This window comes from Fonsecaea nubica (genome assembly GCF_001646965.1).
Source record: "Fonsecaea nubica strain CBS 269.64 chromosome Unknown Scaff46, whole genome shotgun sequence".
Taxonomy (NCBI): domain Eukaryota; kingdom Fungi; phylum Ascomycota; class Eurotiomycetes; order Chaetothyriales; family Herpotrichiellaceae; genus Fonsecaea; species Fonsecaea nubica.
This window is the reverse complement of record NW_019173719.1, coordinates 84,293-106,203: the sequence shown is the minus strand read 5'-3', so window position 1 is coordinate 106,203 and position 21,911 is coordinate 84,293. Positions and strand designations below refer to the sequence as shown.

The 21,911-nt window shown below is 52.6% G+C and overlaps 3 protein-coding genes across 3 annotated transcripts; all 3 read left to right on the top strand.

Annotated features, from left to right (window-relative positions):
• Positions 1-1,428: 1,428 nt before the first annotated feature.
• Positions 1,429-2,258, top strand: AYO20_06944 (hypothetical protein; the record flags this gene model as incomplete). Its single annotated transcript, XM_022645232.1, has 2 exons — positions 1,429-1,659; positions 1,722-2,258. 2 exons carry the CDS (start codon positions 1,429-1,431, stop codon positions 2,256-2,258), a joined length of 768 nt encoding a protein of 255 aa, XP_022498780.1.
• Positions 2,259-2,757: 499 nt separating this feature from the next.
• On the top strand, positions 2,758-5,418 carry AYO20_06943 (hypothetical protein; the record flags this gene model as incomplete). Its single annotated transcript, XM_022645231.1, has 4 exons — positions 2,758-3,343; positions 3,401-3,858; positions 4,876-5,193; positions 5,254-5,418. The coding sequence occupies 4 exons, from the start codon at positions 2,758-2,760 to the stop codon at positions 5,416-5,418; spliced, it is 1,527 nt and encodes a 508-aa protein (XP_022498779.1).
• A 2,136-nt stretch (positions 5,419-7,554) lies between these two features.
• Positions 7,555-17,005, top strand: AYO20_06942 (hypothetical protein; the record flags this gene model as incomplete). Its single annotated transcript, XM_022645230.1, has 3 exons — positions 7,555-7,852; positions 7,906-15,678; positions 15,726-17,005. 3 exons carry the CDS (start codon positions 7,555-7,557, stop codon positions 17,003-17,005), a joined length of 9,351 nt encoding a protein of 3,116 aa, XP_022498778.1.
• Between the last annotated feature and the right edge of the window lie 4,906 nt (positions 17,006-21,911).

Here is a 21,911-nt window from a genome sequence, read left to right as displayed (position 1 = left end):
AGAAGATCAGCATGATATTGGCGACGCCATGGAGCAGACACCCCTTCCTGACGTCGAGACATAGGGCTACCTTCTGATGATGCCAGGGACCACGACGAGGCCTACGCAGAGAGGTTCTGTTATGACCGCGGCGAAACCGAGTATCTCGTGGAGACTCCCAATCGGCGGATGTCTGCCGGCAGCCTTGGCGTCTCGGAAGCCATATTGGAGGCCAGGTGGCAGAAACGCGAAGCGAGGCCGGTCAAGTTAATCCCCATAAAATGTAGGGGCACTCTCTATTCCCACGTACGGAAGGATTTCGACAAGGCCGGCCACGATGATGAAAGTTTGTATGAGATTGAATTGTGGCCTCGCTGGACTCCTGACAGCCAAATTAACGACAAGAGGGTTGTGCAACTTTTGAACTCAACATGGACACGTCCCTTCGCCGTAGCACGCGGCTCACGAAAACTGTCGATGAGAGAAAGATGACGAATGAGCAGATAGCACAAACTGTTCAGCTTGATTTGTAAACACAGAATGCTTTGAGGGGAGCAGACAGTGCAGTTTAGTCGAGATATCTCGGGGAAGAGGTTCGTGTCAGGCCTTATCGGATTTCGAGTGCGATTCTCTGTAGGACGGCTGTCAGCTGTTCAAGGATTCCTTTTCTGGAGGAAGGGCAGCACCCATAGGAGATAGGGTCTATCACCAGTGTACATGATTTCATCCCGTCTCCTCCACACAAGATTACCCTGGGCTCGTCTTCTACCCGTTGCTCGTTCGCCTAGGGTACAGAGCCGGTTTGATGTGTTAGGGAGTGTCAGTGTGGCGGTAGTCGAATCAATGGCGAGATTATGTGGTCTCTCCTCACAACTTGTCCCGAATCGCCAACGAGGGCATCGCATATAACACAGATACAATACGTTGGAGTTGGCTATCAGGGGGCATCTAGATAGGGTTGACTTTCGTTCACAAAGATTTAAGCTCATCATGAAGAGTCATGAATGTTACACTACACGTTTGCATCGAAGTCAACGGAAGACGGGGCCCAACCATGGACCAACGTATACCCTGCACCTTGAGTACCCCTTTTATAGGTGTGATTATTCGAAAGAGGACAGAAGTGGCTAAGCGTACACTAAGGTTTGGTGTACGCCACTATTTTGCGCACGCTAAGCATCAGTGGCTTCTCATCATAGTGCGCTAAAATGCCGTGGGGAAGTTTAGCGTCACACTAAGCGATCCTCGGCCACTTCTCACCATGAATCGCATAGCTACGTTGGAAACTACATATCAGACCACGATCTTAAACAGGCACGATTTGTGTCACGTCTTGCGGCATCCATTGTTGCCTGGAGTTCTGAGGGAGCGCATAAATATGGCCCAACATCCGGACCTTCAGAACGACCTGCATCTTCTTTGCTTGATGCCTGGGCACGATCTCCAAAAATGACTATGTCAAATGGATCCCAATTCTTCAACTTTGAGGAAGAGACGGACAAGGACTCTTTACAAGAATCCGAATTCTATCTCCCAAGTCAACAAAGTACTTCGACGACGGGAAGCCATGAGGTATTCTGTCCGCGAGACTATTGGTTCGGCAAAAGATATTTCAATTGCATAATTGCCCAACACTTGTTGCCACAGATGGAGAGTGTGCATTCGTTGTCCAACATTGATGTAGGTCATCTCAATGTTTAGCTTTATGCGCCCGCAAGATCTGCTGTTAACTCCTCTGACAGTCACTCTTTGAGAGGGTTTTACAAAGCTATCCATACAAGGCACTCCTCCAGGAACTCCTGCTTCAAGGAAACCTCACTTTGGCAACAAAGGCGAATACCAATCTGAATGACGGCTATGAAACCCTTATGGGACTCACTGGGAGCTGCATTTCCAATGGCACGAACGAACAAAAGCAGCAAATCTTGACCAGTATTCGCCGATTCGCCGATGGCCACCATCATCGCAAGATTAGTCTTCCAGCACCACAGCAGGACAAGGGACAACAAGATGCGCCATCTTCTCCACTGCCCGAGGTACCGCCAGCTGTCGAGTTTGATTCAGGTATATCGCGGTATACGACGCTGCTAAAGGAAAAGGGTGATGCGATTGGCGTCATACCGAGGTATGATATCAAGCGAATAACAACAGATACACAGACACCTCTGTTTGCAGCAGCAGTGTTTTTCCGAGAGCACAAGTTCGAAGAGACTGGAAGGTCCAAAATGCAAGCCAAGCACCAGGCTTCCCGGGCGGCTTGCCAATTCCTTAACATATAGGTGGAGGCAATTAGTATAAATAATTCCCACAGAGCTTTGAAAAACTAGCGCTTAAGTCAATTTGGGAATTTGTAAACTCGTGAAAGGACTCGTCATAAACACGAAATATGAAAGTCAGTTACCTGATATTGATGAAATTGTGTTGGGCGTTACCTGCCGCTTCGCCATTTCTGATTCGTCCCAGCAGTTTGGCAGTTCTGTCCATCTTGAGCAAATACAGCGGTGACGCCAACCCCTCCGAGACATCCATGTGGAAGTATCTGATTCGTCATCAGTTGGAACTACCTAGCGCATACTCGCCTAGATTGTGCATGCATGAGATCACGGCTGAAACTCCATGTGTCTTGGCGAGGTCGATATAGAGACGGCGACCGCTCCCTTTCCCTCATGCTTCCTTTTCCTTTGACAGAACGTCTTCAATGTACTAACCCAGGCATTCCCTTGCATATCTAGCCGTGAAGTTTGGTGGCCATCTTCAAGGAATCCTTTGTCATCTGCCATGGAGTTGTTGATGGAAGCTTCGTCGAGTCCGATCACAGATCTTTCACCATCAAACGTGTCAAAACGCATGTTGGCAGCATCTCATAAACCACAAGGGGTTACAGACGCACGGATCTTTCAAGCTTCTGAAGATTCAATATACTACTTTTATGAAGCTACACTTCTTTTGAGAATGCTTGGTTCGACCTCCAAGGCTCCTCACCACAATGCAAACCACACCGCAGGCAAAAGATCCTCGTCGACTTGGCACAAATTTTTGGACCAATTGTCCTGGCTCGGGGATTCCGAACTAGGTGGCAACAGCGTGATATCGATCGCGGTTGAGGAGAAAGTCACAGGGCTACATTTCTGGGTGGCTTCGAACGGAGACGTGAAAACAAAGACTTTCAATCATCTGACTTGGTTGCTGGAACAGCTACAGAAAGTCGAGCAGACTCCCCAGTGGAATCAGCAGCACCTCGTGCAGCAAATATTCGCTTGTTCGATCGACCAAAGTCGGAAGAAAGTCTGCAATTATGCCCGTCGGCTATTGAAGTTTGTCACGCGTGTCCAAGCAGCGGGAACGGATGATCTTTCAAATTCAGGTGAGTTCAACTATATTGTATGTTATAAAGCTGTGCATGCGCTGACCGGTTGTCGAGACCGAGAACTCTTCAGTACATTAAAACAATTAGTTGCAGTTCATGCTGATCCCCTTTGTCTGTGCGCGAACGCCTATCAGCTGCGGCGGTCACAGTCGATGGTCCAGCTTAGCGACAAGCGTCTGAGAGATGAGGACTTCTCTGATTGGTCTTTGATTCGCCATTACGTCGGTCGACTGGGCTCTTGGATGAAAGCAGCACGAACGGTGGTCTCTTTTGCCAGACAGGCACCGGCCCTCTTTCGCGAACTGCAAATCGAAGCCGTCCCAAACCCTCGCCCATCTGTCATAAGGTGGACAAGACAGCTGTCGACTGTTGAGGGCGTCCTCCAGTATTTGTTTCCTGCCTTCAAATCCAGTCCTCCCGGCCAAGGTTTCAAGCCGCTTGCAGAATCTTACCAAGAGTTCGTTACTCGAACGCTTCGATACAAAGGTGACCAAGTCGAGTTTCGACCAAAGGTACATGCCGAAGCCTTGATCGCAGATCACTTTTACCGTCACAATCTCCGTTTTGTCAATCAAGATCGATATATAGGCTGCAGTAAACCGTCGTGTTACTGTTGTAACTTGTATTTGAAACACCATCCAGGACAATTCGTGGAGCGGCCTTGCCATGGTAATACTTGGATTAAGTGGCAGCCTCCATATTTCGGGGACATTGGAGCTCAGAATTCGTCGCTTATTTCCGCACAGACACTGACGCATATGATGAGTGATATCGGTGACGACATCAGAAAGAGAATCATGGCTGGGAGCGAGACTGGAAGGCGCCTCCCTGGTTCAGTCACAGGGCTTTCCAGCTCGATCACACACTCGAACGAGCCTGATGGAGGGAACGCCCTGTCTAGGACCGTCGAAGGGTGGCTCTGATCTCGGAGGCCAAAGCCAGTCTGGTATGCGAATGGAAGAAGACAGATCGTGTCATACAGACTCGGAAGGTATGGTGTGGCACTGGATTACCAAAGGGACTACCACGGAACTCCCCCAAGGCCAATATGGAACTTGACTATAGACCGTTCACACGCGCGAGCCGGTGGACCTAATGTTCCCCCTCGTCCAACAGCATATCCGAACATGTTTTCTGGATTTCTTTTCCCCCTTGTCCTTGTCTGATTTGGTCCCGCGATTTTCGTTTCCCATGATTCGTCCGACCTTTCCCGTGTTTTGTCTAGTTTTATCTAGTCACAAACACAATCCGCACGCAAGCTCGGTTCGTAACACGGCTGTTCCAAATCAGAGACTGCAAAAGTGGCTGCCATCGCGAGACCTAGACGTCATGCCACGTGAGCATCAGGCGTTCGAAAATACAGAGTTGACTGTCTATGACCGTTGACTGCATGCTGACGTATTTCCGTGCCTGTTCTGGAAGCGATGTGCTTCTCCAGCGGTCGATAACTTTGTTGAACTTCTCATCTTTCTTGGGAAGAACTTTAGACCATCTGTAAAGTCAGTACTTGCACGTCTTATCCCCCGCAGGATGGGGACATACGTCGATTCCGCAATGTCACATCCAAGCACCACAGCTACTCCAGGCCCGAAGACTTTTTCAAGATTCTTGAGTCTACTACCAACCTCAATCATATGTTTGATAGTGTTACGAATCTTGGGCAGCGTGCAGTTGCTGATGATCTCTGTGAGAGGTCGTATCACATCCGGGTGGTCGAGAGGAAGATGGCGGTGTCGAGCTTGAAATTCACACAGCAGGATACAGGTGCACCTCCGGATCATGGCCGACTAAGTATCGTCAGGCTCTGTCTGAAGGTAGCAGCCAACAATCTGGGCCTGCGGTGTAAGGTGTGCCAGGTTCGGTGTTGCCGGTCTCGTCCAAAAACGAGTAGGCTGAGCCATCCACAGACTATGATTCTCCTGGAGAAGGGTAAGCGTCATGTCGTCCGGACCTTGATAGTTCAGCAACTGATCATAACGACGCTTTTCATTTTGACCCGTTTCTTTGATCTGAAGCCCGACTCGATGCGCCAACTCGGCGTCCTCACTCAAGACGTCCTGAATAGGACGTAAAATGGAGATGAGTGATGCGGCATCCTTTCAAATCGTCATTGTCAGCGGAATCGAATGGACTCTTTTTGAATGTATCCTGAAGGTACCTGATCGACGTCGCCCACCAATAGTTCCCTTACGTTGAATGGACCGGTCATTGTGGAGAATTACAAGTAATGAGATGACTGTTGGCTCAAGCTCATTCAATCGATATTGAAACTTGTGGGATGCTTTGCGTGTGAGCGAGATCAAGAGAGAAAGATGCACTCATATCGCCATCAAGGGGCTTTTCTACTCGCCCTTTTGGGTGCGTTATCCGCCCATGACTTCTTGGACGCCCCGCCAACCATTACAGTCAAGACAGGCGTCCCAATGGTTGCTTGTAATTCGTCCAGTGCGTCGGTGTGGCCCAGCATATGTACAAGGGTCTTGCCTCCATCCCTGTGCCGCTAAATCACCCTACGGCGCTTTAGCAAAGAAGTCGCCCAAGCGGCTTGCAGTGAGCGTCGGGGGATGGCTGGTCCGCTGAGGTGGGGGACGATACCTGCACCAGTCAGGTTCCGCCTATCTGTGCTTTCGGATGCATCGCCAACCCCTCTCGATGAACTGCGAACGATACATTTAGTCTGACCAATCTGACGTCGTGGGTGTTCAGGTTTCTCAAGGCGGCAAACAGTGCTCTGATCTGTCAATGCAATGAATCTAATTTCGACACATCGCATCCGGTGCTTGTGAGTCATCTCTGGACCTGCAGCACCAGGGACCATCCTGAGAGAGTTCATTCCACATGGATATGATTGACCCCTCCGCTGGCGCCTAGTCAGCTCCAGCCCAACCACGGTCCCAGGATGCTCTCAATGCGGCTGAACTTCATCCGATCGTGAAACCTATCCTGGAGGCCACATTTTAACGTGCAGTTTGTGCAACTAATGCCGGTGCTCCTGCCCCCGTTCGCGATAACGATGAAGATTAAACGAGAGATTCACTGTCTCTCAACCGACGAAACTTTACTTCTATTGTATTTGTCCGAAATGTCGGAAGAGAAGTTGGGTTCCTGAGGCGGCGGGCGGGCGGGCGTGCGTACGAAGGGAAAGGCAAGTGGGAGAGACCTCCATCCTTCCCTTGCTGCACAGATCCTCTAGAACTCAGCCTGTGTTTGAAGTGCTCAAATCCAATCAACCGGACAAGGCTACATGTTCAGGGTGGAGGGATGTGGATCCCCACTTCTCACACCACGTCGCCAGTATCTATGTCACCATGAAATTAACCTGCCAGAGCCGACAACATTTGTCTATCTGCGAAAGTATGAGTGTTGTGTCGTCCGCTGACGACGGTCGGATACTGTTCTTGTTGACGATCGTCGCGCTCAACTTGTCGTGTTTTAGATGTCCGCCGCTACAAGACCTCTCGATGGCACACCCCGCCGGCGTCTGCTGTGTAACCTGAGCTGACTCATGGATCGTCACGACGCCAAACGGAGTTCAACTAGGCCATTGAGGGATCCCTTCCAATCTTTGACACCTACACCGACCTTTCGAGGACTAAGATCTCGACATTCCCGCCCTCGTCTTCCGACGTGGGGAGATTCAAAAGCCTCACTCCTGGTGAGCACGCGCGCCTCGATGTGGGCGTTCGAGGACTCCGTTCTCGCCCAACGTGCGAGTTCATTCATATCTCGTCTGACATGGTCGAGGCTGTTCTTGCACTGGCCAACGATGCTGTCGGAAGGGGAAGTGACAGGGCTGCCTCTGCACTATCTCCCAACACGAAGGACAATATGCAGCCTACGATCAAGGTTTGTCAACTGTGCATGAGTGTCTGCGTGATTGGGCGCTGTCAACCATTCATGTCGATGCACGTATCCTTGTTGTCTGCTGGGCACTATCCATGAATGGTCGAATGCGTCTCTCAGCCATGGACCATGGACGAGGCAATTATCGACCGACGGGCCTGATATTGCAACGTGCATTCTCCTCTTAAAACTCGGGGCAGAGCCGACGTTTGTTGCTGGTATTTGGGAGTCTTCTCTACGAACCTCGCCCGCGAGACTGCGACCTCAAATTTATCACCCATCCGGAAATTGTTCACAAAAGTTCCTATCTTTGCCCGAATTCGCTCCCCGACGTGAGAAATCGTCCGTTGGCCGTTTCTTACAACATGAGGGCTCAGTCGATGGACGGATCACAATCGAGCCCTCTTTGGTTCATGATCCACCACATGTTCCTCCCACCCAAACTGCCCCGTGAAGATGACTCCAGTCCAGATCATGAGAAAGCATTGCTGGACACCACGATCGCCGCACTTCGGGAGTTCAAAGATTTGGCGATAGAGGACAGCAATGGTGCAGTTGACTCGGTCATTCGCATGGTCACCAGCTTGAGTGCTGTCCTCGATTCGGATGGCACCGTCAACCAAGGGAAATTGTCTGATGCCTTGAGAGACTTACCCGAGAAAGGTGGATATCTGCACTCCTTTCCCACACGAGTGGCGATGTTGACTCAACTCCAGGTGGCACTTTGCTCCTCCATATACGGGCCCAGAATGCTGGCATCATGGTCGGTCAGGTGGGCCGTTCCATCCACGTGGAAGTGTTTGAGCTGTCCCCGCTGAATGGACCGGTCATCACCACTAAGGGCCGTCTCCAACGCTCCTTTCCCGGTTCCGCCGTGGCGCTGACGATCGACGCGTTCGCGCAACCAAGTTTCCAGGCGACCGTGGCACACACGCTTGCGAAGATGAGCCATCAGCCGGTGGTGGACACCAAACCGAAAGCGAGGAAGGCAGGCCGCATGCACGACGAAATTCGTGATACCACCCATCCCAAAATGGTGACCGAGTTGTTCATGGGGTTCCTAGGTCCAGTCGGGACACCTATGGACGTTTCCCGCCTATCAAAGAACACCCGTGAAGAAGTCTTATGGCTTGATGCGTTGTTGCCGTGGCGAAGGTCACCCGTCTGGATACTTCTTCGCGTCGCCATGCACATGGGCTTCTCGAGATCGGCCAGCGACGGAGATCTACCGGCGGGCTATTACAAGACTTTCATGGTGTTCCTGATGGCAAAGGTGCTACAATTGTCGCTCCAGTCCGAAATGCCCTGTGATCTGCTGTACATCATGAACGCCAAGCTCAACCGCCGTCTCATCAAGCTCCATCCATCCGCTTCGAGAGCCGGAATCACGGTCGTTGAAAGCGTCATGAGCAGGACCGCCGCATATCTTTGTGACAAGTGGAAGGAAGCCATTCGGCAGGCCTCGCTCCGCCTGGATCTGTCAGTCCTCGAAAACCTGGATTTCAAGCAGGACGTCTCTGCTCCTCTTCACGGCTTGGCTGGATTTGTCAACTCCCTGTCCGAGGGAGCACATCGGACCGCCACCAACCTCTACCGCCCTACCTCGGTGCTGGTCAAATACCAGGCCGACGCCCTTCCGACTATTCCGTCCGCCTCCGAAAAGTATACGGTGTATAACCTTAAGGCCTTCGAAGAATGGGTGGCGTCGTGCCTGCCACAATGGCTGGAACACCACCGGGGCGATGCCGACACGTGCGGAAAGTTAGGTGCCTTGATCGTATCGTACTATCGAACAGCGTCACCCCTATATACTGGCAACCCTGAGAGCTTCTCCACACTGCTACTAACCATCATCGAGCTCTGGATTGCCTGCGATCAGTCTGCCGTGCATTTATGCAAGCTTCTCAAGGACTACGATCCGGGCGTTCCGCCTGAAGTGGCCCAGGGCTTACTCCTACCATTCAAGTGCCAGATGCAACGACTGCTCCGTGCGGAAGACTATCTCAAGAACCGTCAACGAGTCGCACACCACGCGTCTCCATCTATCTTCCGGGACTATGGTCAGTCGGGTTGTTTTGCCGTGAGATATTTCAATCAGTCCTCCGAACATCAGCGCCTTCGAGACGATATTGTTCTCAGTGCCACTCGGACCAGAGATGCCAAAGTGCAAGAACTGCACCGAAAAAAGGAGGAATACTGCTCACTCATGCAACGTCACGATCGCAGTGTTTGCGAGTATCGGGAAGTCGTGGTCGATCGTTATTATGACATCCGAGAGTCACGCCATAGCGACCATTGCGTAAGGTGCGACTACAAATCTCGGGCGGACAGACTTACCATTGACATTCACGAGTGGCCATTGCCCCAAAAGGACCTGGAAGCGAAATCGACCGTCTTCGAGCTTAGGGTGCCTCCATTTTTTGGTCAATGGCGCGACACAGCTCTGTTTCTGCATGTGCAAGTTTTCCAAGTCAAAACTCCATCCGCCATTAGGCCCCAGGCAAATCATCCTTTAGAGAGCTATAACGGCCTTTCTTCCTTCTTTGTACCCCACGGCCTGGGACGACGTCTCAATCTTCTCTCTGAAAGCAAACCACATGCCGTCACCCATCGGCGCCACAAGTCCATCAACATTACCACCCAAAGCGATGTGTGCCTCAGTAATGGACTACAATATCGGTATTTCGACGGCGCAACGGGCAATTTCATCGACAGCTTCGAGACAACGGACGTTGTCGCCGACTTGCTGACCTACTCCTTTCCGGCCTCCTCATCGCCGCTGCGGCAATTTCTCTTTCGTCCAAGTACCGCCCCCAGTGGCCCGTCGCCGAACACCGTCATCGCAAGCCAGTCTGACTGTCCCGCGCACATGTCTCTGGATGAGTACAAGGCACTGTGTATCATTCCACTAGGGTATCGCATTCAGTGGCACAATATTCTCTTGCAGCTCGCTGTCCCCTCGGTGGATTTCGGAAAAGACGAAACTAGTCTCGTGGTCCTTCAATCGATCTACCAAGCTGGACCTCCGCAAGACGGCAATGTGTTAAGAGCCGGTCACGAGGTCCTAAGGGATCCGAATTTTGCGACCGCTCTCTTACGAGGCATCGAGGAGAGCCTAGAGCGTGTCCGGGAGAATTGGGAATCTTCCCAAGCAGTCGCCACGTTCATCTCCGTGTTGGTTCGACTGTTGTCCCTGACCAGCACGGAGGATATCAAGACTCGGTGCCGGTCCTATCTGCGTGCTGTTCGGACAATGACGTTCAGTTGGGTCAACCTTCTGATGGACAAGGCTCACGGAGCGACTGATGACTCCCACCGAGCAGAGCTACTTTTTCATGCCGCTCAGCTCGCTTTGGTCTGTACCGAAACCTTCGACGTCGACGAGAGGTCCCTAACAGGAATACTGAGTTTGCCTGAAGACGGATCCGTCTTTTTGCAATGCTGCATGCTCATCCAGAATAGCGCTTCCGCCATTTCCGGAGCTATGGATCCTCTGACCCCTATCCTGTATCAGCGATGGAGGTCCCTTTGCTACCGGAGCTACACTGTTCTGGCGGCACAAATTCTCGGCGCTCAAAGTCGATGCCTGGACGAGGCCATAGGGCAGACCTGGGTGTCCTATAAGGCCGGTGATGGGTGGCGTCCTGTCTCGGACACGTTCGACCATTGGCTGTTCACTACGCTGTCCCCCCAGGGCGGTGAAAGGCCGGTCGTGGTCCATTACAACCTCTTGACTGGCGAACTCCTGGTCGATGGACTCCCCTTGGCCCGCCTACCTTCGGAGTTTATGGAGCTCCCGGTGTATCGCACGCTGTTTGGCCAATCAGATCTAGAAGTTATGCCGAGTACTCTGCCTGGTATGCAATTCTCTGTGAAACATGATCATGCTGGGTACGCAGTTCACCTCAACATTCGACCCACCTTGGATGCACTCCATCCCAACCGCAAAGATCTTCGGGTTCGAGCGGTGAAAGATGGCCGAACCTACGATCTGGTTCCATCTTGGATTTTACAGGGAGAATTCCCCGTGCACTTCACCGCGGATTTTGTTCATTGGTACGATACCCAGGATGACCATGTCGAATGCCGCCCCGTCGGTGACCCTTGGAACTCCTCGCCAGACAACTGGAGGTTGATCCGCGACCCAGGTCAGGATCGGTGGCATCTGGTGAAGGGTGGTCTCTCCTTGATCGGCCTCAGCAGTCAGACTTCCAAAGTGATTGGTGATATTCTTTCTCCTTTGGAGACTCCTGAACACGTGCACATTGTCCGGCAGTGCTCCTTATCGACACTGGAGATCGAGCTTCCCCGGCTCTCGCTGGCGTTTACCCTTGAATCAGGAACGTCACTCCTTGAGTCAAAACAGTTCCGTGGGATGGCTGTCGACACAGACCAGTCCCTTGAGACGCTGGTTGGTCTGCATAGCAAGCTGATATTGAAGAACATGGTGACGGGACGACGCTTGTTAGTCGTACCGGCGGGCCCTTCGTCGTGCCAAAGGGCCGGTGACCACGTTCGTATCATTATCCACCACGAAGCAGCGGCGAAAGCTCACGCCTACCCGGTGGACGATCAGCTCGGAAGATTACTGGACAATGGAACCTTACAGAGCAAGCTGTGGCTATGTTACCTCCACGCCCTCACGTCCTTTTGCCTGGTCGACCCCTTGATCAAGAGGACAGGAACCGAGCAGGCTCTCTCTATTCTCTCCTCCGCTGCCGTCAGATCGTTCGACCGCCTACACCGAGAGAATATTGATGTCCTCCGTCGGATCGCTCTATTGACTCCAGGGAGAAGCTACTACCCGGCCCATGAACGAGTGATGCAGATAGTGAAGTGGACACCAAAACTTAGTTTTCTCGCTCAACACGGAAGTCTATACAAAGGCGTTCAGCGCATCTTTGACCAAGCTGAGAGGACGAAGATTTTCTACCCAGGGTCCTACGTGGAGCCACCAGCTCTCGACCACGTCCAGCCGGACCTTCTCGACCGCGACCGCATCCGGTCATCCACGTTCGACGTGTCGGGGTTCGGGGCGGAAGATCACACTGTCACATGTGATTCGATATACTCAGCCAGGGATCGGGGTCAAAATTCGTCGCAAGGGTCCAACGCCTTTCTTATGTCGACTTTCGCGTTCCAAGCACGTCCCACCGTTCACTATCGCTTTTCAACTGGTTGGAGCACCCGAGTATGGCGCTTTCTGTCGCAAGCCCAGCCCACTCTTGGTCTGGACCATCCGCTACCCTCCGAGCTGAGATACGATGCTGGGTGGCTTCAAGATTGGGCCAAGGTCGTCGCCAAACACTGGTGTACCCTTCACCAGTTATTGAGTAGCGCAGAACCCCGCTTCGACAGATTTCGCCTGATGATCTGGCTTAGCACCCTAGTATTCGCCAAAGACTGTGATATCGAGATTATCCAAAGTCTGGGAGCATTCTTCGTGCTTTCCAGGATGACACAGCTTTCCCCTCCGGCGGCCACTTCCTTCCGGCTTTCAGAGGGGTCGAGATTGCTCAACCAAAAGTTGCGTTCTGCTCTCAGGCCTGCGCTTCGGCCATTTTCTGAATGCCCGGAGTCATGTATCGCTCGTGGTCCTAACGAATCTAAACGTGCCTTGAAGCGGCGTCAGGAAAGCCAGTTTCAGAGCAATCAAGATCGTGCGCTCAACCGGCTGATGCAAGCACTGGAAATCCAGTGGCCAATCGACAGACCGGTCTGGCAGAATGACGCCGAGGTCCGCACCTACATGAACATGAACAAAGTCAAGCAAATTGCGCAGCCTCTGTTCAGCTCTTGGTATGACAATTACCAACTACAGGAGTATCTCAGTCAAGTTGAAGATGTTCTTCAGGACGTCAGGGTGACACCGGTGGATATACACCGACCATCTTTGGCCAGTCCCGCCATGACCCTCGTGAGAGGACGAACCTTCATCTCCATTGACGATATTTTCACTGCTCCACCACCCTCAATGCATTCCTGGAACTACCCCGTGTTGCCTAAGAATTTGTTGTCACCGGTGAATGTCGGTGAAGGACAGCCTCGACTGCCTTCCCTGCTCGACGACCTCCAGTCTCTCGCGTGCTCGAGCTCCGAAGTGGGCTACGTCAATGATCTGCGAGGGAGCCTGCTTTCATTCCAAAATTGGTACAAGCAGTATCAGTTGCCGTCGGACACGGAAGGCATGAAGAGCACGTTCCACGGTCATCTCGCTCGCTGCAACGACGGCGTCCAAGAAATCTATGCCGACATGTCGTCTGCCGTGAGCAGAGAACTTCCCGCGGTGGTGGAAATCGGTCAGTGGCCGAGAATATGCCCAATGTTCTTCCTACACCAGCTCAGTCGCCATCGATGGTCAAAGATCACGGAAGACTGGAGGTGTTGCATTATCCGATATGCATTGGCCCTCACTGAACTGCAACGAGCAGAGCGACTTGTGAACTTGGTTGACAGCAGAGTGGATCTCATCAAGGAGCTACGTGACCCTGGGCACACGAATTGGGATCCCATGGAGCATCCGGAATGCCTCCTCCTGGAAGTTGAGAGTGGCATCTTGATCCGGTCCCTCCAGAAAGAAATTGCAAGCCAGATGAAGGACGTCGTTGAGAATGCCACCATGCAGTTGAACATGGGCGAGGGAAAGTCTTCGGTGATCATCCCCATCGTGGCCGCCGCACTCGCGGACGGGACTCGATTGGTCCGAACCATCACGGCGAAACCTCAAGCGAAGCAGATGTCCCAGATGCTGATCTCCAAGCTAGGAGGCTTATTAGATCGATGCGTCTATTATATGCCTTTCTCGCGTTCCCTCCGACTTGAACACGCGGACGCGGTCATGATCGGAGATATGTGCTGGGAATGCATGGAAAATGGAGGCGTTCTCCTGGTACAACCCGAGCATCTTCTGTCTTTCAAGCTGATGGGCCTCGAGTGTCTCATCACCGACAAAGACACCATCGGACGTTCTTTGTTACACATACAGGAGTTCTTCGTCGCCTCGAGTCGGGACATTGTGGACGAGAGTGACGACAACTTCAGCGTCAAACTTGAGCTGGTCTATACCATGGGCGAGCAACGGCCCATCGAGCTCAGCCCACAGCGGTGGACGTGCATCCAGCAAGTGCTCGAATTAGTAAAAATGTTCGCGCCGGAAGTGGTGCGGGAAAATCCTGCCTCGATGGAGATGGACGCAGGTCCGCCTGGAAGCTTCCCCCGAACACGAATCCTGGATGACGATGGCCAACAGCGGCTCTTCACTCGCGTAGCGAGGCGTCTCTGCGAGGTCGGTCTGGAGGGGTTCCCCATTGCCCGACAGCCAATGCCCATCAGGGAGGCGGTGTTTCGATACCTCACCGAGCCCTCTCTCAAGCGACACGAAATCGACCAAGTCGAAAGCCAGGGCCTGGGCGGATTTTGGACCGAGGCAACGAAACAAAGTCTCCTTCTCCTCCGTGGACTCCTGGCCAGAGGGATCATGTCTTTCGCCTTCCGCCAGAAACGCTGGCGGGTGCAGTATGGGCTTGACGCAAGCAGGCGACCCCCCACGAAGCTTGCAGTACCCTACCGGGCGAAGGACAGTCCTACGTTACGATCGGAGTTCAGCCACCCTGACGTTGTCATCGTCCTGACATGTCTCAGTCACTACTACGGTGGAATAGATGACGACGACTTATTTTTGGCCTTTGAGAACCTCCTTAAGTCCGACCAGGGCGAGATTGAATACCAAGAGTGGGTGAAGGACGTCCCCCATCTACCTCCAGCATTTTGTCAGTTGACCGGCATCAATCTTAAGGATCGCCACCTGTGCGTCGAGCAGTTGTTCCCTCCCTTCCGCTATGCCAAGAAGGCCATCGATTATTTCTTGACGCACCTCGTGTTTCCAAAGGAGATGAGAGAATTCCCGCACAAATTATCCGCGTCAGGGTGGGACATTGGCGAGACTAAGGCGCTTCCCACCAGTGGCTTCAGCGGGACGAGTGATTCTCGAATGACCCTGCCCCTCAGCGTCGCGCACCTCGATCTTCCAGAGCAAAAACATACCAATGCCCTGGTTCTGGAGCATCTCCTCCGTCCCGAAAACTCCGTCGTGCTTATGCCAGCTCCAGCGGGGACGTGCAACTCAACCGCTGAAAGCCTTCTGAACTTGGTGGCCGGGATGGACCCACCGGCGCAAGTGATTCTGGATGTCGGCGCCCAGATCCTGGAATTGAATAATGGGGAGGTGGCGAGAGAATGGCTCAAGAGGACGCGGGACGATCAACAAGCCCAAGCCGTGGTTTTCTTCAACGAGGACGATGAGCTTTCTGTCATCGACCGTAATGGGCAAATTGAGCGCCTTCAAACCTCACCTTTTGCCGATCAGCTGGATGTGTGTCTCGTCTTCTTGGACGAGGCCCATACAAGAGGAACAGACTTAAAATTGCCCGCGTACTACAAGGCTGCCGTGACCCTAGGGGCTAATTTGACGAAGGATCGATTGGTTCAAGGTGAGTTTACAGGATAGTCGTGGCGATATTCGCTAACTCGTGTAAAGCATGTATGAGAATGAGAAAACTGGGCCAGGGACAGTCGGTCGTCTTTTGTGTTCCGAAAGAGATCGAAAGGAAATTCCTTTCGCAAAAAAAGGCCCCTGCATCTACGGACATCGGCGTGCCTGATGTACTCTGCTGGGCCATCACCGAAACCTGGGTCGATACGCGACGGAGTATACCTCTATGGGCTCTACAAGGACGGCGATTTGAGCACCAACGGCAACTTTGGGCTAATGCCGGGACTGAAGGGGAGGTAATGTCCAGACGCCACGCCGAAAGATTTCTGGAGGAAGAAGCCCAGACTCTGGAAGACAGATACCGCCCCAGTATCGCCGCTGACACTCCAGCCTTCATGGATGCCGATCATAATATGAATCTACGACGCATTGAAGACCGTTGCCGGGAGTTCCACACGCTTGAACACAGTACCGCGACACTACGGGAGGAACAAGAGCGTGAATTGTCACCAGAGATTGTGCAAGAGCGTGAGGTGCAGAGACCAGCGCCAGCAGAACCCGCGCTGCATCGCATACATGCTGATGTGAAGGCGTTCGTGTTGAATGGAACTATCAAGAACCGTTCAAACGCCTTCAAGCCTGCCTTCGAGACACTACGCCAGACCAGCGCAGCCTCACATCTTGATGTGTCGCAGTTTCCCCGCGGTATTCTCACCACGGTCGACTTCGCCAGCACGGTTCAAAGCTTGGGCCAATCCTCCCTCCTCGACTCTTACCAACGGCCTGTACAGTGGATCCTAACTAGTATCGGAGACGGCAGGGACAACAACATCAAACACGTGGTCATCATCAGCCCCTACGAAGCGCAAATGCTCCTGACGGATATTCGAAGTTCCACAAGAGTGACGCTGCACCTCTATGCTCCAAGGCCGAACTTGGGGATCCGGCCGATCGATGGGTTGGACTTGTATCGTGTTACGGCGATGCAGACGCCGTCGACCTTGTCACGCCAATATGTCTACCAACTGAATTTGTTTGCGGGACAGCTCTACCTAGACTCTTTCCAGGAGTACGTTGAGGTTTGTACCTTGCTCGGCCTCGCGTCGGAAGCTGCCAAGGAAGGAAGCACCATCGCCGCCGACGGTTTCATTATACGAGGCTGCAATGGCCAGGTTCATTCTGCATCGACCTTTCGGGACAGTCCGGTTTCGTGCCTTCGAGTACTCATGACGAATATTCGCAAGAATTGCGAGGAAATAGGTAAAACTCACATGGGCGCGATATTGGGTGGTCGACTCCTCTCTCCTTCTGATTTCGGCACGTGAATACGATCAGCCGTCCAAAAAGTAATTTTGCGATAATAATATTGTTCCAGGACTAGGATGGCGGTAGTAGCAAAGGATGGAGGTTTGCTCACAGCCAAAGAGCGACCGCCGAGAACGAACTACGCAGCCGCACCAGTTTCCATAACTTGTTGAAGGCCCATCTCTTTCATTTGTATCCACCAATGTTTCGCATTTGGGGTAAGCTCGATCAACCTATTGGCGAAGTTCTTCCATTGACCTGCTCTAGTCTTCCGCGGATGGTATGGCTGCTCCGAAGGGTCACCATAGAACAATCTCGAGTGTTTCGCGCCTGCTCTGCCCGTGTACTGTAGGCGTCTCAGTTGGAACAGGGTGTCGATCCAATGACCTAGACTCATCCAGTCGACCTGTTGACACCGCTGGCGGCGTGGTTTGGTTCCAGAGCTCGGAATCGTTGAGTTAGTTGCCTGTTGATGGAAGGTGGGCAGGGTGCTCGACCGCCCCCTTGGTGGCCAAATGTGACTTGCTTGAGCATGCTCTGTACTTTGTCGATACCGAGAGAGTTGATCAAGGCCTCAGATGCATAAAGGCGTTGGTATTCCCAATCTGGTTGCCTTACATTCGCTTCGCCCTCTTGCACCTGTTCGTCTTTATTCCTTCGTGGCAGCACACCGCCGTTTCTCTCGGTCCACTTCATCTGGAGGTAAGCAGGACGAAGCTCAGTGTGTGTTCCTCATGACCAAGCCAACCTTCGGGGCAAACCGCAAGAACACGAAGCGCGTGCTCAAGCCCATGCATGCCGTGTCCTTTCCACACCGGAGAAAGAGACTTGACACCGTCACGGTAGACGACCCAAGCTCGCTCCAATAGGGAGGACACAGAACACAGCCTCGTTCCCCCCCTTCGATCTTTTGGTTCCCCCGGATCGCTTGCAAGGATCAATGTCGTCGATGTCAGGGGGAGAGAAGCTCATCGACCAGGAAGGAGAGCCCATTGAAGGAACACTGAGATACTGGAACGTCGATGGAGACAGAAATGGCACCTGCGCTTTGCTGGTAGCGCCCACTGGACATGTTTGCATTCAAGCTGGTGGAGCCGGCACTTGATACCGATGGTACCTGGATTCATCTTCAGGACTGGGACAGAACACCTTGGAAGATTAAGTGATTGATGACAGCAGAATGGACGTTGTCTTCGACGAGCACTCTTCTCAGCAAAAATGCTCTCTTGGTTTGGCGAGACCGAGCTGACTCATTTCCTTCCGAATCTGAGCCAAGTCGTCGTGTATTTCCTTCTCGTCCCCTGACTGCCTCAGTTGCTCCTCACTTTTCCTTTTCAGGTTCCTTTTCAGGGGGGGCTTTCGGTCACATAGTTTGAGATATGTGTCTAAACAGGGTGACGTCGAGTCAAGCAGACCGAATTGTTGCGGTCCTCTCACCTGCGTTGATGTTTCGTTGAAGACTCGCGTATAATAGTACGACTAACTGCTGGGTTAATAATATCGGACATGTAGACTCTAAACTCGACATATTCGATGGTAAGTAAGGAAATCCAGGGCCTCGTATCAACTCTTTACAAAATGGAGAGAGACGTCTGGTGCGAACGTCCAAAAAACCTGACTGACTCATTCTACTCTCCCTGTGGTGGACGTGTGACCGCGGTCAGGCGGTCGAGGGCGTTGAAAAGAATGTCAAATCATGCGAGGCGCTATCGAGGCCCAGCACCTTCAAGCGTTGCTGAAACCGAAAGCCTGCACAGTACGGCCGCATCTGCGGTCTCACCGTCGACGAAATGTTTGTCGACACCCGAGCAAGTGGGCATGATGGATATCAGCTTCCATGGCTGATAAATCTATGAGCATTACTGAACAGTTGTCGCTTATTTTCCTTGCTTCGGTGCTAATGTCACACAGCATCGGACATTTTCGTCGGCGCCGTCCTCGACGGCGAGCACAGAAGCACCAACATTACCCTCATTCTGAGTCCTCCTAGAGTCATTGGAAAAGGCGAGAGTAGTGGAGGGTGAAGGCCAACGGAGATTGCATCAAACCGTCCACGTTGATGGTGTATGTGCCAGTCGCAATCCTTGGCCATCTGACGAAGATACAAAGCCACGCAGACTGGTGCAAAAATATTACTCAAGGACTGTCACAAGCGAGGAAGGCCCGGGTCGAAATGCCAAGTTTCGCCGCTATCGTGTCGACCAGCAGGGCTACAGGAGAGAGAAGAAGGCAGCACGGCGGTTGAAGGCTTTGGAGAGAGGTAAGGCGGATGAAGGGACTCCTGGGCGTTCATCAGCACGTCAGGGTAAGGAGTCATGGTGGGAAACAGGAATTGACCAGAACAGAGCGCCGACCTAAGGGCAGAATGGAGAGCACGCCCCTCAACGAGACGGGTCTGGAAGCCTGGAGCAGAGGTTGAGGAAGCTATCAGTAGAGATTACAATGCAGCTGGAATCACTCATGTTGACGGCAAGGAGAACGACTTCCTGAAGTTTGGGGGACCTACAAGCCCTTAGACGCAAAAAGTTTCGAAACTGGAAGATGCTGGCGCCGAGGCGTCCGACTCTGAAAACCCGGCTGAGTGATCTCATAGGGTGGCTATTAAGAAAGAGGTCTCGCTGCACAGGACGGGTGAAGTGTGAATGAGTCGCCGAATGCAGAAGCGGTACCACGTGTCCTTTAGTCTTTTGTGGCCTGGTGGCCTCCACCTCCAGAGGGTCCTTCCCGGACCTAGGAGGGGAAGGACATCGAGACAGAAGAGTTACTAACGCAGTCGAGGGGCGTATCGGCGTCGTAGACTACGCTAGAGTCCTGAGAGATGTCGATCAATCACTTCCTGATCTCGGCGTTCTTCGCAGCTCAAGATGGTCTGATGGTCGTGGTTAAAACATCGTGGGCCTCGTAGGTATGCTAATTAGCGAAAATCGCGCGGGAAGTCAAATGAGTCTTGATTACACCCTTCTTACGGTTCTAAGGAGAGGCTTGAAGAGCAGATTGTGATTGAGGACAGAGGATAGAGACCAGAGTCCTCGGGTGGGATCAATTCGAGTACTAATCCCGCGATTGTTGTACATCGCCACCAATTTCCTTGCTGAGCGATTCGAAACCCGGCGCTCGGTCCTGGTTTTCTCTCGTTCTGGCCCGGCCGAATTTGAGTCCTCATTCCTCAGGCGCTGACTCCCTGCCCTTCGAAGGTCGAGTCGATCCAGCCCACGGTGTCTAGTCTGGGTATGTTTCCAGCTTTCGACCACATCACCGTAGAGCACTCATTACTGCGGCTGAGGCGCATGTCCGACGGTGTCTGCTCTCTTACTCTTTTTCCATGCACGGATCCCGTCTGTTCAATGGATCTGCAGGATGGAAGAACTGTGCGTTCTCCCTTTACTCAGCCCCAAGTATAGTCGCTGTCGGGCAGAATCTGAACGATTCAGCCGCCCATGAGACCGGCTCTTGCATAGGTCCGTTCTGCAAAGTTGGCAGGTCTTCGCCAGCCCAGTGACTCAGTTGCCTACGCCGATCCGTGAAGTATTTCCGCCGTTGGTCGATCGCTAGGCCGTTCGATTTATTCGCAGCAATATGTACAGTCTCAATTGTGTCATAGTGTTCCATATGTAGTCCTATTCAAGCGATCACCTGGATCGCCTCCGAGAAGGACAGAATTACCACCATCTTCTGACTGAGAACCCCGTCCCCACGACACAGTGTGAAAGTAGACAGGCGGGCACGCTGAGAGTGTCACCGCTTTCGTCGTGTAGATAGCGGTGGCGCCCTATTCGGAGACTAGGGCGAGAAGTCCTGTACGGGGCGGAAGAGTGGCTGTGAGCCCGCTCGAGCGCTCAGAGAAGCCCGCATTCTCTTCGGAAGGTAGAGGGTCGGTAGAATTCGTCGAAGGTGGTCGCTCGACGGGGAGGACTCGTAGAAAGGAGGGAAATTATTTGCTTCAAAAGGTCAAGGAGTTGAGTGGTCGAGTGGGACGTACGAGGACTCACGGGCGACGTCGAGAAACCTGGGCGGAAGAAAAGGAAACTCGCGAAAGCGGTGAGAGGGGTTCTGTGCCAATATATCTCCAGCAAGGGCGAGTTCTGGCTCACCCTGACTCGCGAGCGACCGGGGTGAGCACAGGGCGGCATCACCCTTGACCCGATCGGGGGTGAGGCGCGAGCAGCTTGACCATCACTTGGCTTTTCCCACACGCGGCACCATCTCGCCTCTCCGCTGTCCCAGATCGACAGCTTGTGCGCGCCTCAGATCCATCATTCCCCCTGACTTCCTTTCATTAAGTATCATGAAACACCGTATGCCAGAAATTCCATCCTACAGTATGCTGAAAGCTGAAGCTCCCATGCAAACTCTGATCGGAACGCATGCCATCCGAACCTCCTTAGCTCCACAACTTTGTCTAGACCTCTCCCTCTTCCACAGGCCTGCTGTTGCTTCAGGAAGAAGACTGAAAAGAGAAGAGGACAGAAGATCTTGCACCCAATCTCGAAAGGAGTAGTAATGGCCCTACAGAAATAATACTGAACTCTGGCAGCATTATGGACAACTTCAAATGCGATTTGAGAAAGCAGAAGACTTGGGCGAGAAGCGGATGCCTGTGGCTTGCACTGTTATATCCATCAAGCGCAGAGACGGTAAGTCCAGAGTCGGCGAGAACGACTGAACGACACCGTCACTATAGTGGTATCCAGTCGAGATGGCTGTAATCGACACGCTGCTGTGAAAATGGCACAGCCAAGCTGGAATGCCTCCCTGAAGCCTTCTGCCACGCCCCAAGGCTCGACTTACTCTCCTATTGTTCTTTTTGCACCGCACCCCGATTCATTCACTGGCACAATTGGAAAAATTTTTTCAATAGCCGTCCACCCATTGGCTCAGAAGAAGTCGACAGTGAAGAAATATCAAGCGGCTGGGAAGAGATGGTTC